A 14,526-nucleotide genomic window follows, 5' to 3' on the forward strand; every position below is an offset into this window, starting at 1 on the left:
ATGTACATATGTATATATATCATATGTATATATTTTATCATAGATATCATATGATAAAGGGAGAAGATGAGAAACTAGCCATCAGTCAGTTTTGTCACAGACAAGTTCTCTGACCTTGGAGAAGTTACTTAGCCACAATGAGCCAGTTTTCTCATTTGTTGAATGGAGATAATACCTATTTTGCAGACTGTTTTGGAAGTCAAAAGAGTTAATATTTATGAAAGCACTTTCTCAAGTGTAAAGTAGACACACAGTATCCATGAGAGAAGATAATCTTGTAAAAATGACGTCACAGAGACATTTATTCCTCTTTGAAGACCTTATCTCATTTGTAAAATCAAGTTGCTAGACTAGATTTCATGGTTATAAAATATGTGTGTGGGGGGGTGTATATAAGTGCATGTACATGTAGTTTGATAAATTTCTTGCTCCAGGTGACTTATAAATCCTTTTTCTTACCAAGCCAGTGATAAATTTAACTCTGTTTGCAGACAAATCCCAAAAGAGATTCTTAAGGCCTGCCTCTGAATGAAATTCTCATAGTCTTACTGATTTTTTGCTTATTTTTACAGCATAAACCCGAAATAAAAAGAAACATGACTGGAAATTTCACCTATGTCATTGACAAGTTAATTCCAAACACAAACTACTGTGTATCTGTTTATTTTGAGTCTAACGATCAGGAGGCAGTAATAAAGTCTCCCTTAAAATGCACCCTCCATCAACCTTGCCAGGAATCAGGTATGTTCACTTTTTAAAATTCATGTTTTGAGAATTCATGCTTTTACTCTGAGGGTAAGCCTGTTTAAAGACAAGAATCTGCAATTCATGGAGCACTAAAGGTCTTTCTTCCAATAATGGCACGTCACAGAGATGTTTTCCATTGTTGGTGTGTACGATCTGGTAGAGTCACTTTTATGTTGTCATAACAAAAGACAGTCAGACACTACTTGATGAGATCAGAAATCTTGCAGTGGAAACACTTTTGTTTCAGGGAATCAGGTTTAAGTTCAGCGCTCTGTGCCCCTAGTGTGGCCATTGTTCAAGCCAAATGCCGGAAGAGGGGGAGTTGCTTGAGACCGTGGTATACAGTGGCATTAAAGGGTGAAAGGTGGAAGCAGCAAGGTTGGGTGCAGTTCCTAGATGGTCTGGCATCAGCTGTCGCTCATGGATGAAAGGGAGCCTTGCCAGGGTGTACGAGAAAATCACTAATGAAGGCTGAACATTTTTCTGTGACACAAACATCGGAACAGAAAGCCGTGTGATCCCGAACCCTCCTCCCTATGCAGTGAGAACAATCAAGCCTCGGGACTTCCTGCTGATTGTTTTCTCAGGAAGTAGCCAAGTCTCCACCTGTTTTACCAAAAGTGAGAAGCTGTGCAAATCTCCCTCAAAGGAGCCCTTCTCAATGTCCCTACCCCAATGTTAGGGGAAAGGGGTCCCAGTCCAGACCCCAAGAGATGGTTCTTGAATCTTGTGCAAGAAAGAATTCAAGGCAAGTCCATAAAGTGAAAGCAAGTTTATTAGGAAAGTATAGGAATAAAGAATAGCTACTCCATAGACAGAGCAGCCTGAGAGCTGTTGGTTGCCCATTTTTAGGTTATTTCTTGATGATATGCTAAACAAGGGGTGGATTATTCTTGCATTCCCCTTTTGGAACATACAGGGTAATTTCCTGACGTTGCCATGGCATTTGTAAACTGTCATGGCGCTAGTGGGAGTGTCACAGTGAAGACGACCAGAGGTCACTCTCGTCGCCATCTTGGTTTTGGTGGGTTTTGGCCTGCTTTACTGCAGCATGTTTTATCAGCAAGGTCTTTATGACTTGCACCTTGTGCCGACATGCTATGTCGTCCTATAAGTTAGAATGCCTTAACTGTCTGGGAATGCAGCCCAGTAGGTCCCAGCCTCATTTTACCCAGCTCCTATTCAAGATGGAGTTGCTCTGGCTCAGACGCCTGTGACACCAATAGAAGTATCTTTAACGCTCTGGTTTACCAGAATAAAAACAAGGTAGGCTCTATAAAGAAATGGCTTTAAGTTGTAAACCAAACTAAAATTCTAATCTCCCCAACCAACTGAATGGACCCCTCCTCTCAGCCAAGGGCCAAGTAAAGTAAGCAAACCAGAAGCACTAGTTCAGGCCGTGATGGGAATGAGTGGTCAGTATGAGTACTCTAGATGTGCCTCATTGTACCTTCCTACCTTTGGAATTTGGGCACAGCTGGCTAGCATTAATATTAAAACAGAAACCTTAAGACTGACAAAAAGATGCTTTGTAGCACTAAGATACCAACATGATGGATAGCAGGCCCTAAAACAAATCAAAGTATTTTACCCCAAAATACATTTCTTTGACATGTTTTGAAATTACCCTGCAAAGCTGTATCTTGTGGGGAAAATCTACATTCTATAAAGAACCTCCTTCCCAGTTCAGGTCTTCCTCCTGATCCAAGAGAGAATTCACTAAGAGTCTGGCACTTTTTAAAGTCCAGTAAGAAACATTTACAGGCCAGGCGCGGTGGCTCACACCTGTAATCCCAGCACTTTGGAAGGCCAAGGTGGGCAGATCACTTGAGGTCGGGAGTTTGAGAACAGCCTGACCGACATGAAGAAACCCCATCTCTACTAAAAATACAAAATTAGCTGGGCGTGGTGGCACATGCTTGTAATCCTAATCCCAGCTGCTCAGGAGGCTGAGGCAGGAGAATCGCTTGAACCCAGGAGGCGAAGTTGCGGTGAGCCGAGATCATGCCATTGCACTCCAGCCTGGGTGGGCAACAAGAGGGTAACTCTGTCTACAAAAAAAGGAAAAAAAAAAGAAACATTTACAATCTATTCTCTCTGAAGCCTGCTAGCAGAGGCTTCATCTGCTTAATAGGATGCCCTCCACAACCCTTTATCTTAATCCAGACACTTCCTTTTATAAACTCCGAATATTTAATCAGAAAATATTTGAATCTGCCTATGACCTGGAAGCCCCCACTTCGAGTTGTCTCACCTTTCCAGACTGAACCAATATATGTCTTACGTGCATTGACTGATGCCTTATGTCTCCCTAAAATGTATAAAACCAAGCTGCATCCTGACCAGGGGTTCTCAGGATCTCCTGCAACTGTGTCACGGGCCATTGGTCACTCATGTTTGGCTCAGACTAAATCTCTTCAAGTATTTTACTGACTTTGGCTCCTTTCGTTGGCAAAGCAATATGGTCATTTGTGAATGAAGTGAGCTACAGGAATGTTGCCTAGCACGTAATATAGTGCTCCACGTGGGCCTCACTGCAGGGCAGTCTGATTTCATTCTCTAGTGTTCCTCAAGGCCAGATGATGCACAGACTGGTTTTAAAGGAGAAAACATCTCAGACACCTTTAGCTTAAGTTATTTTTATAATGTCAACTACATACAGGCAAACCTAAAACTGCATATGGATTCTACCTGACTATATAGCTCTTTCAGAAATGTAAATCCAAAATACATGTACATGTCTCTGTTTTAACACCAACTATCTGACACTAACTCGTTGTCCAATGATTCAGTTCATTTCTGACACCAACTACCCGAGGTTAGCATAGACCCCACAGATTGAAGGCTCAGTCCCACAAAACTGCTGCCCCCACTTCAAATGCCAGCCACACGTCCTGGGTGCCAGGGTCACCTGCACTTCCATTTGATTTGGCTACAAATTCAGAAGTTCCCATGACCTCCCTTTAGGTTTGATAATTTGCCCAAATGACTCACAGAACTCAGGAAAGTGTTATGCTGATGACCACCATCTTATTATAAAGGAATGGATTGACGGCCATTGAAGAGGTGCACAGGACAAGATCTGGAAGGGTCCAGAGTGCAGCAGCTTCTGTCACTGGGGAGTCGGGTGCACCATCCTCTCAGTACATCCATCTGTTCACCAATGTGGGGGCTCCCCAAGCCTTGGTGTTCACAGTCTGCATTGGGTTTCATTATGTAGGTGTGACTGATTAAATTACGGGCTACAGAATTGAATACAGTCTCCAGCCCACTCCCCTTCCTGGACAGAGGTCAAAGGGAGTGCTGGAAGTTCCAATTGTCTGATCATGTGGTTAGTTTTTCTAGGGACCAGCCCTCTTCCTGAAGCTATCCACACCCTGCCCTGGTCACCTCACAAGTATAAACTCATATATGGCCCCTAAAAGGGGCCCGTTAGGACTAACAAAAGACACTCCTATTGTTCAGGAAATTCCACAGCTTTTTGAAGCTCTGCTCCAGGAACTAGGGTCAAAGACTGGATATATATATATTTTTTTATCACATCATTGATCTTACATACAAACAAAACTCCTACAGACAATAAAAACAAAGTAATAACCTGGCAGACAGATGGTGGTTAACTGAAACTCAGTCCCCAATTCCAGGGTGAACATGTTGCTGGCTGAGAAGGCTCTTTGGAGGTTGATGAATTCTGTGATAACTCACTTTCTTTCCTGACTCTTCCATGTCACCTACTAAGAAATATTCATGTAACAGCGTCCTCTCGGGTCATTCCATTTTTACTTGGTGTGAACACGTCTTGTTGAACGTCAAGTCAGCCCTCATTCTTTGATTATTACCCAAGACAGGTCATGTACTGGTATCACTAATTATCCAAATACTGCACCTGGTGTCAAATTCTTGTTTGAAACTCTGGAAGCAAATAGGTTCTGATAACATGGCCTCTCTCACTATCCGCTTGCCATCTGACCTACCCTCAACTAGCCAGACTCAGAAACCAGACAGGTTTGGATGGTGAGGGATCTTGGAAGGAGAGCCCGAGACCAGCATTAACACAGGCTCAGCACTAAGTGCTCCCGTCTTAGGGCAGACTGATATGCGGGGAATTTAGCCCGGAGATCTGGAGAAACACCTTCCCCTTGTCAAGCCCTAAAATTAATTGATTGGCTCTTTTAATCATAAAGCCCTAAGGAAAAGCTCTATTCATTCGTTTGACAAATGTATATTGGGGGCCTATTTATGAGCCAGATTCTTTCCTGGATATTGAGGATTTAGCAGTAAACAAGATAGATAAAAACGTCTCACCTTGTAGAGCTTACACTGTAGTAGGAGACAGAATAACAATATAAAAATGTAAACCATATAGTATGTTAAGTGACAGTAAGTACCACGGAAAAAAAATTATGCGGGAAAAGAGGTGAGGGGAATGTCAGCTGGAGGGGAGTGGGTTGCTATTTTAAATAGGACAGTGTCTTGACTTGCATTTGCTAGATGCAGAGCCTGGGATGTGATTCATATTCAAGTGTGATTTATTGGTGGAGGCATCTTAGAAGGGGAAAGAGGGAACAGGTAGGGATGGGGAGAGAGAAGTTACGTGAGCCTGTGACTCTCAGCTGAGCCTAATCCCAAGGTGTTGTCTGAAGCATAAACTGTATCTTCAAGTTAGCCGGCCAGTCAGTTACTGGGGGAGAGCTACAGCATGGCCTCCAGGTGAGGTGGCCTCCTTTTGGCCAAGGGCAGTTCCTTAGAGAAGGATCACCTCTGAGATGTATCAGCAGACACGTGCAGCAGCAGTAGGGGGTGGGCACTGAAGAGGGGACATGGGCAGGCCACCCACAGCATCCGCCACAGATGGCCAGAGAGGGCCTTCCTGAGAAGGTAGCATTTGAGTAAAGACCCCAGGGAGATGTGATAAGCAGAAAAATGGCCCCCAAAGATGTCTGCATCCTAATCCCAGATATGTGAACAGACTAACCTCTATAACAAAGGGGCTTGTGGGTATGATGAAATTGAAGATCTTGGCCAGGTGCAGTGGCTCATACCTGTAATCCCAGCACTTTCGGAGGCCGAGGCAGGTGGATCACCTGAGGTCAGGAGTTCGAGACCAGCCTAGCCCACATGGTAAAACCCCATCTCTACTAAAAATACAAAAATTAGCCAGGTGTGGTTGTGTATACCTGTAGTCCCAGCTACTTGGGAGGCTGAGGCAGGAGAATTACTTGAATCCGAGAGGTGGAGGTTGCAGTGAGCCAAGATTGTGCCACTGCACTCCAGCCTGGGCTAAAGAGCGAGCCTCTGTCTCAAAAAAAAAAAAAGAAAGAAAGAAAGAGGCAGGAGACTCAGAGGCAGAGAAGGAGCTCTGACAGCAGCAGCAGAGGTCAGAGAGTGAGGATGAAGGAGGGGGCCATGAGCCAAGGAATGCAAGCGGCCTCTAAAAGCTAGGAAAGGCAAAGAAATAGGTCTACCCCTAGAGCCTCCAGAGGACTGCAGTCCTGCTAACACCCTAAGCTTTTTTATCCCAGTGAAACCCATTTTAGACTTCTGACCTCCAGAACTATTAATATAACATAATATATTTGTATTGTTTTATGGTACTAACTTTGTCATAATTTGTTACGGTAGCAGTGGGAAACAAACAGGGTGAGGGAGCGAATCACACAAACATAGCAGGGGAGGGAGTTCCACATGCAGGGTTCAGCAAGTGCAGAGGCCCTGAGGCAGGATGTGCATGGCATGGCACAGCAGGAGTGAGCTGAACAAGGGAAGAATAGTAACAATCTGGGTCAGAGAGGATGGAGGAGCCTGAATGATGTAGAACTTGGAAGCATTACAAGAAATGGCCCTCAGAGGGTTTTGAGCAGGTTGCTCGCCGTGATCTGAGTTAGGAGGTAAAGGGAACATCCACATGCCTTGAAGTGTGAGCCAGGTGACCCTGGGCTGATTACTGCAGTCACCCAGTGGGGAGGCGGTGTGGCTTGTTACAGAGAGATAATAGGGGAGGAACTATAAGACTGAGGTTAGACATCACCAATCCTTTCACAGGGTTCTTTCTCTTTTTCCGTTAAAGATTATAGTGATCAGATATTACCAGCCCAGTTGCTCAGTGCATCCATCTGCTTGTGAGGTTTCTTATTTTTGGTTTAAAATATCTCCACAATGAATCCAGAGACAGACAGGTTTGTCCAAGGCCAAATTTTGAAGACATGACCTGATCTCTCCTTCCCAAGATGCTCATCTTTCATGAAGAAGATAGTTAACAGCAGTAACATTCAATCACTGCTTCTCCTTTTTTAAGTTGGAACATTGATAGGATTCATCTCTTTTCAAATATGAATATTTAAAAATAGCATGCATGTATAATTGTCATGACCCCAAGTGAGATTTTATTTTATTTTATTTTATTTTTTTGAGATGGAATTTTGTTCTTGTTGCCCAGGCTGGAGTGCAATGGCATGGTCTCAGCTCACCACACCTCTGCCTCCTGGGTTCAAGTGATTCTCTTGCCTCAGCCTACTTGGCTACCACACCCAGCTAATTTTTTGTATTTTTAGTAGAGACAGGGTTTCTCCATGTTGGTCAGGCTGGTCTCGAACTCCTGACCTCAGGTGATCCGCCCACCTCAGCCTCCCAAAGTGCTGGGATTACAGGCGTGAGCCACCATGCCCAGCCAAGATTTATATTTTTTAGATTATCATCAAACTGAAAACAAAAAGTTTAAGTTCTCCTAAAGAATTCTTAGACTCTGCCAGGTGCGGTGGCGCACGTCTCTGATCCCAGTGCTTTGGGAGGCTGAGGTGGGCAGATCACAAGGGCAGGAGTTCAAGACCAGCCTGACCAGCATGGTGAAACCCTGTCTCTACTAAAAATACAAAAAATTAACTGGGCATGGTGGTGCACGCCTATAATCCCAGCTACTTGGGAGGCTGAGACAGGAGAATTGCTTGAACCCAGAAGGCGGAGGTTGCAGTGAGCCGAGATCACGCCGTTGCACTCCAGCATGGGCGACAGAGCAAGACCCCATCTCAAAAAGGAAAAGAAAGAAAGAATTCTCAGACTTATGAGAATACCCCAAATTGAGGAATATTATCCTAGCATATTAACTACAATTTTTACAATTTGGTTTATAGGATGCCCTATTACATAGTTGTGGCATAGAGTGCTTTGTAGCTATTACATGAAAGTTGGGTAGGTACATGAGTCAGAATCTCAGTATTATGCCATTGCTTCACCAGTGAAATCATTTTGGTTTACAGTACCCCTTTCAAGAATGTAAACTCTATACATGTCAGAATTGTGTATATTAAAGGCATGCCTCTGTGGCTAGATCTGATTCTAGAACTGTCATTGAGATGACAATCCAATTCTTCACACTCTTAATGGGGTTGAGAGTGGACTCTGGAACCATGTGCTTTCTAATAGTGCAAGAGTTTTTACTGAACTACTTTCTATTCTTTCCTTAACCTTCTAGAAGACTTAGAGTACATAATCCATTTTTATCTCCTTTTTTCTCCTATCTGTTTTTGCCTGAGGCTGTAGTTCCAGGATTAATACTAAGGAAGACCTTTCTTGAAGTGCAAGGGGGCCTTAGTGATAGAAGAGAGCCTAATGATTTCTTCTCAGCCCGGGCGCACTTCAGGAAAATAACTATGATCAGAAAGTTGAAATTGTCCAAAAGGAATTTTGATGAAAAACTAAGGGGAAGTGTTAATAGCAAGGCGAGTTCTGCAGAGCCCTGATTTGGGGCCCTGGTGTGGCTGGAGTCCAGGCTCAGAGTGAGCAACAACCAGTCGCTTGTTTTCAGGCAAACTTCCCTTCCCCACTTCTTCCTGCCTCACAGCGCATGCTAACTAGTGTGGCCACTGAAGCTGGAGATGTGTCTCACGTGACTGAGAGACGGAACTCTTAATTCTATTTAATTTTGATCATTTAAATTCAGCCAACTATAGCTAGTGGCTACTGTATTGGACAGTACAGTTATAGAACATAAACTGAAGGAAATTTTACTTTTAAAAAAAGCTAAGTCTATTATATTGTTTAAAAAACGCACACTTAGATTATTCTTTAGTCTTTGGTATTTCACAATATCAAACTGTTTTATCAAACCTTTGGTTTCTTGATCGCCTTCTAACACCAGACCAATGTATATTTATTTCCATCTGCAATTCTTTATTGCATTTTTTTGAAATAAAGTCATTTAATTTTTCATCAACAGATTCAGAATCAGCAGAATCTGCCAAAGTAGGAGGAATAATCACTCTGTTTTTAATAGTATTGGTCTTGATAAGCACCTTGGTGACACTGAAACGGATTGGTTATATATGCTTGAGAAACAGCCTCCCCAAAGCCTTGGTAGGTAGTTGTTTTTTTTGTTTTTTTGTTTTTTTGTTTTTTTGGTAATTTCTACCTTTGCTTCTTATTTTAACTTAAAAATTTTTATTTATATAGTTATTTTTCACAGAAGAATATCTCATTTTCTGTAAACACCAAAATGCTTTCTTACTCTGAGTTCTTTTCCATCCCTATAAATAATATATTGTGCAGTTGTAAGTGCATCTGTGCGTGTTACATTTTCTTCTTCTTTTTTTTTTTTTTTTTGAGACAGAGGCTTATTCTGTAACCCAGGCTGGAGTGGAGTGGCATGACCTCAGCTCACTGTAACCTCTGCCTCCTAGGCTCAAGCAATTCTTGTGCCTCAGCCTCTCAGGTAGCTGGGACTATAGGCATATGCCACCACACCTGGCTAATTTTTGCATTTTTAGTGAGACGGGGTTTTGCTATGTTGGCCAGGCTGGTCATGAACTCCTGACCTCAAGTGATCCACCTGCCTCGGCCTCCCAAAGTACTGGGATTACTACAGGCATGAGCCACTACTCCCAGCAATGTTTATATATATATGTATATATATATATATACTTCATCGCCTATAATTTATAATGATTAGGTAGAATTTCATTATTATTATTGTACCATTTTTCATTTAACCATTTCTCAGCTATAGGGCATTTGGATTTCTTTTTCTTTTCCTTTCTTTTCTTTCTTTGGTCATGATGAATAGTACAATAAACATTTTTATATGTATCATCTTTTTATTTTGGATTACATTAGTGGAAGATATACACAAAGTGGATTTATCCTATAAAAAGATATAAAAAGGACTGTGCATGGTGGCTGATGCCTGTAATCCAGCACTTTAAGGGACCGAAGCAGGTGGATCATTTGAGCCCAGGAGTTCGAGACCAGCCTGGGCAATGTAGGGAAACCTCATCTCTAGAGAAAGTAAAAATAAATTAGCCAGGTGTGGTGACACATGCCTGTGGTCTCAACTACTCAGGAAGATGTAGTTGGGAGGATTGTTTGAGCCCAGGAGGTGGAGGCTGCAGTGAACTGTGACCGCACCACTGCACTCCAGCCTCAGTGACAGAATGAGACCCTATCTCTAAAAATATATAAATAACTTAAAAATATAAAGAAGCTTCCCTCTGGCTGTTCATGTGTAAAAAATAAAAATAAGGAAAAAATATATATATAAAGAAGCAGCCAGAAGAGAGGAAATCAAGAGGAGTAAGTCAGAACAGTCTCTGCGACTGGCAGCCTGCCTGGTTTGAAAGCCAGCTGCCCCCACTCGCCAGTCAGAAACCTTGAGCAAGTTTCTTAACCTCTGCACCTCCTTTTCTCATCTGTAAAGTGGGCATAAGGATAGTAAGCCCACTTCATAGAGCAGTTGTGAGGGAAAGGCGAATTATATATAAAGCACCAAGAGTCATGCCCAGCAAATAGTAAGCACAGTGTAACTGTTAGCTGTGATTACTGCTGTCGTCATCATCATCTGCATCTGTATCATCGTGCAGTCAATCTCACTAAGTTTATTTGTTTTTTTATTTTTTTAGCAGCAAGGTCTTGCTAAGGGCTGGAGTGCAGTGGCTGTTCACAGGCGTGATCACAATGCACTACAGCCTCAAACTCCTGAGCTCAAACAGTCGTCCTGCCTAAGCCTCCCCAGTAGCTGGGATTACAGGCGTGCGTCTCTGTGCCCCAATGATTAAGTTTTATTATGTAAAAAGGAGCAAACAGTCACAGCTGATATGGACTCTTTTTTTTTTTTTTTTAAGAATTTTCGTAACTTTTTCACCTGGCCATTTCCTGAGCTGCCACCGTTGGAAGCCATGGATATGGTGGAGGTCATTTACATCAACAGAAAGAAGAAAGTGTGGGATTATAATTATGATGATGAAAGTGACAGTGAGACTGAGGCAGCCCCCAGGACAAGCGGCGGTGGCTATACCATGCACGGACTGAGCCTCAGGGCTCTAGGTCAGGCCTCTGCCACCTCCGCAGAATCCCAGTTTGTAGACCCAGACTCTGAGGAGGAGCCTGAGCTGCCTGAGGTTGATGCAGAGCCCCCTACGATGCCAACGTGCAGTCCCCAGCAGTTGGAACGCTTGAGTGGGCTCTGTGAGAGGACAGAGAGTCCACTCCAGGACCCCTTTCCCGAAGAGGACTACAGCTCCACGGAGGGTTCTGGGGGCAGAATTACCTTCAATGTGGATTTAAACTCTGTGTTTTTGAGGGTTCTTGATGACGAGGACAGTGATGACGTAGAAGAAGCCCCTCTGATGATATCATCTCATCTGGAAGAGATGGTTGACCCAGAGGATCCTGACAATATGGAATCAAGCCATGTGCTGGCCAGTGGGGAAGGGACACAGCCAGCCTTTCCCAGTCCCTCTTCAGAGGGCCTGTGCCCTGAAGATGCTCCCTCTGATCAAAGTGACACTTCTGAGTCAGATGCTGACCTTGGGGATGGTTATATAATGAGATGACTCCAAAACTATGTCATGAACATGGACGGATAAGCACCTAGAGGGTTCATTCTCCTTGTCCCCTGACTCGCTGCTTTATGGTCTGCGAGTGTTCTCCAAGAGAAGGAGTAGGAAACTGTAGAGTGCCCCGTTCTTCCAGGTAACGTCACCTATGCAGCTTCCCAGTATGGGGAACATAGTACAATTCAGTGCATTGTTTACATATTCAAGGTGATGCACTTTGAAGGAAGCACGTGTGCTCCTCCCTTTGCACTAATGTACTTAGGATGTCTCTACATCATGTTTCCCAGGGAGCAGGGTTCCCAGTGGTTTCAGGGGTGGTCCAGGGCCCTGATACTTCTTTTTTTTTTTTTTCTTTTGAGACAGAGTATCCTTCTGTCACCCAAGCTGGAATGTAATGGCATGATCTCGGCTCACTGCAACCTCCGCCTCCTGGGTTCAAGCAATTCTCCTGCCTCAGCCTACCTCACAAGTCGCTGGGATTACAGGCACCTGCCACCATGCCCAGCAAATTTTTGTATTTTTAGTAGAGACGGGAGTTCACCATGTTGGCCAGGCTGGTCTCGAACCCCTGACCTCAAGTGATCCGCCCGCCTCCACCTCCCAGAGTGCTGGGATTACTGGCGTCAACCACTGTGCTTGGCCACCCCTGTGATTTTTCTGGGAAATAAATTGGGCCAGTGTGGGAGGAGGGAAAGAAAAGGAAAATACTTAGCAAGAGCTGCAAAGATGGCAGGTAAGGGGGAGGGACCGGTGAGCAGCTGGAGAGAAGGGGGCCCTGCACCAGGAAGCAGGGAAGAGCCATCCAGGCTTCAGTCAGTGAGCCTCGGGCACCTCACCCGTGGCACATTCTGTCTCCTTCACTCAGAGTTCCACCTTGTCCAGCCCTCCCCAATTAAAGTGGGAAAGATAGATGCTAGGATCAAGCAGGTGATGATGACAGAGAGGAAACATGGCGTCGGGGAGAGGGATAAAAATCTGAGTGCCATATTTTAAGATTAAAAAAAGCAAACACAAAGGTGCTTCAAGGTCTTCGGGAGAAATATGGCATACAAGTTTCAGAGACCCTATCTGACAATTTTCAGAGTGCTCTCTGTGCTGATTCCAAATCAAATGCGCTACATGTGATTACAGTTCCTGTGAATCTGGGTGGGGTGGAGGGGGGAGGGAAGTCTGATTAGGGGCAATTGCTCCTGCCTGTAATCCTAGCACTTTGAGAGGCCTAAGCAGGTGGATCCCTTGAGGCCAGGAATTAGAGATCAGCCTGGGCAACATGGCAAACTCTGTCTCTACGAAAAGAAAAAAAATTAACTGGGCATGGTGGCATGTGCCTGTAGTCCCAACTACTTGGGAGGCTGAGGTGGGAGAATGGCTTGAGCCTGGGAGGTAAAAGTTGCAGTGAGCCAAGATCGCGCCACTGCACTTCAGCTTGGGCAACAGAGCCCGACCCTGTCTTAAAGAAAAGGCGGTGGGCCGGGCGCGGTGGCTCACGCCTGTAATCCCAGCACTTTGGGAGGCCGAGGTCGTGAGATCGAGACCATCCCGGTCAACATGGTGAAACCCCATCTCTACTAAAAATACAAAAAATTAGCTGGGCACGGTGGCGCGTGCCTGTAATCCCAGCTACTCAGGAGACTGAGGCAGGAGAATTGCCTGAACCCAGGAGGCGGAGGTTGCGGTGAGCCGAGATCGCGCCATTGCACTCCAGCCTGGGTAACGAGCGAAACTCCGTCTCAAAAAAAAAAAAAGAAAAGAAAAGGCGGTGGCGGCGGCGGTGGCTCATGTAGCAAACAGTTTAAGAACTCCCACAATTTCCCTGTGTGACCCTAGGCATTTGACTTAGCCTCTCTAAGCCTCGGTTTTCTTGTTTCTGAAATAAAGAGATTGGACTAGGTGATTTCCAAGATCCTATGAACCCAGGAGAAAGACAAGAAAATGTACAAGAATAAACACTCAGGTGGAAATGCTGCAACCCTGAGAGGCTCCCAGGATGAATGAAAAGCATAGGACCCTCTGACCTTCACCCTCCCAAAAGCCAGTTTCTCAAACCTTTCTCGTAGCCCCTTCAAAAAGGGAAAACTTAAATTACACAAGTCATAGTTCAAGGACTTTGAATAGATTATTTGTATGATTGCTCAAAAGTAACTCAAAAGGATAGGGCTGTGAAGAGGGAACCTCTTAGGAAAGAGACCTTTTGTATATGTAACCATTTTCTCTGCCTTCTGAATGCATCTCATATGAAAGATTTCTGGGTTCATCTTTTGAGATAACCTCTATGGCTGCGTGTGTGTGTGTATTTTTTTAATTTTGTATAGTGATTGGAGATTGATAAAGAATAATACAGTACGTTTTAATACAAACTTTGTGTGGTCTTGTTTTCCATTGGAGAGTGTACTTGTGCCACAGATTGGTGCATCTGCTGGCGTCTCTAGGATTGCACCAACTCCTTCTAGCTCTGCTTGGTGGCCTGCAGAGGCCTAGGGCGCATTCACCTCCCTCTGCTCGACTTCACGTGGTGTCCTAGCGCCAGACATCAGGCGGTGCTGTACATTACTCAAGACGTTGGACAGCTCTGGAATTTCCCATCTACCACTCATCAAGTTAAAAAGGGGAAATTAACGCTTTCTCGGCAGTCACTGAAAGAAATTTGCGTAACAAATGATTTGGCTTTGTGTTATTTATCCCTGGGGAGGAGAAGGGTAAAGAAGACCCTCTCAAACTGGATTTGCTGATAGAGTGCTTTTAACTCACCTGTGCGGAGAGAGGGCATTAAGAGAGGGCGTGCCTGTGCTTGGGACAAAACCTAGAAAATACTGAAAGCCACCGTCACCACCGTCATTCCAGCATCCAGATCTCAGTCCTGGGCTGGCGTTGTAGGATATTTATTTGACTGGACGGCACCTTTCAAAGCTTCCGCCGTCTCGTGTGCACTTGCCAAGTTCAGAAGCCTCGCGGGCGG

General features: G+C 44.4%; 1 protein-coding gene across 5 annotated transcripts in view; it reads left to right on the plus strand.

Moving 5' to 3' along the window:
• LOC105712859 (interleukin-10 receptor subunit beta) overlaps positions 1-14,526 on the plus strand; it is a 78,537-nt gene that overhangs the window by 24,080 nt on the left and 39,931 nt on the right. The window contains exons 7-9 of one of the 5 annotated variants that reach the window (XM_064380102.1): positions 573-741; positions 8,960-9,096; positions 10,638-10,950. In XM_064380102.1, the coding sequence (XP_064236172.1) occupies positions 573-741; positions 8,960-9,096; positions 10,638-10,790 (459 nt within the window). In that variant the 3' untranslated portion in view covers positions 10,791-10,950. Of the gene's footprint in view, positions 1-572; positions 742-8,959; positions 9,097-10,634; positions 14,522-14,526 lie in introns of those variants that run through there. The other 4 variants (XM_012446253.3, XM_012446244.3, XM_012446279.3 and 1 more) reach the window with 4 other exon arrangements.

The sequence above is a fragment of the Aotus nancymaae genome, unplaced genomic scaffold, assembly GCF_030222135.1.
Source record: "Aotus nancymaae isolate 86718 unplaced genomic scaffold, 86718_ANA_hifiasm-v0.15.2.pri h1tg000022l_1, whole genome shotgun sequence".
Taxonomy (NCBI): Eukaryota; Metazoa; Chordata; class Mammalia; order Primates; family Aotidae; genus Aotus; species Aotus nancymaae.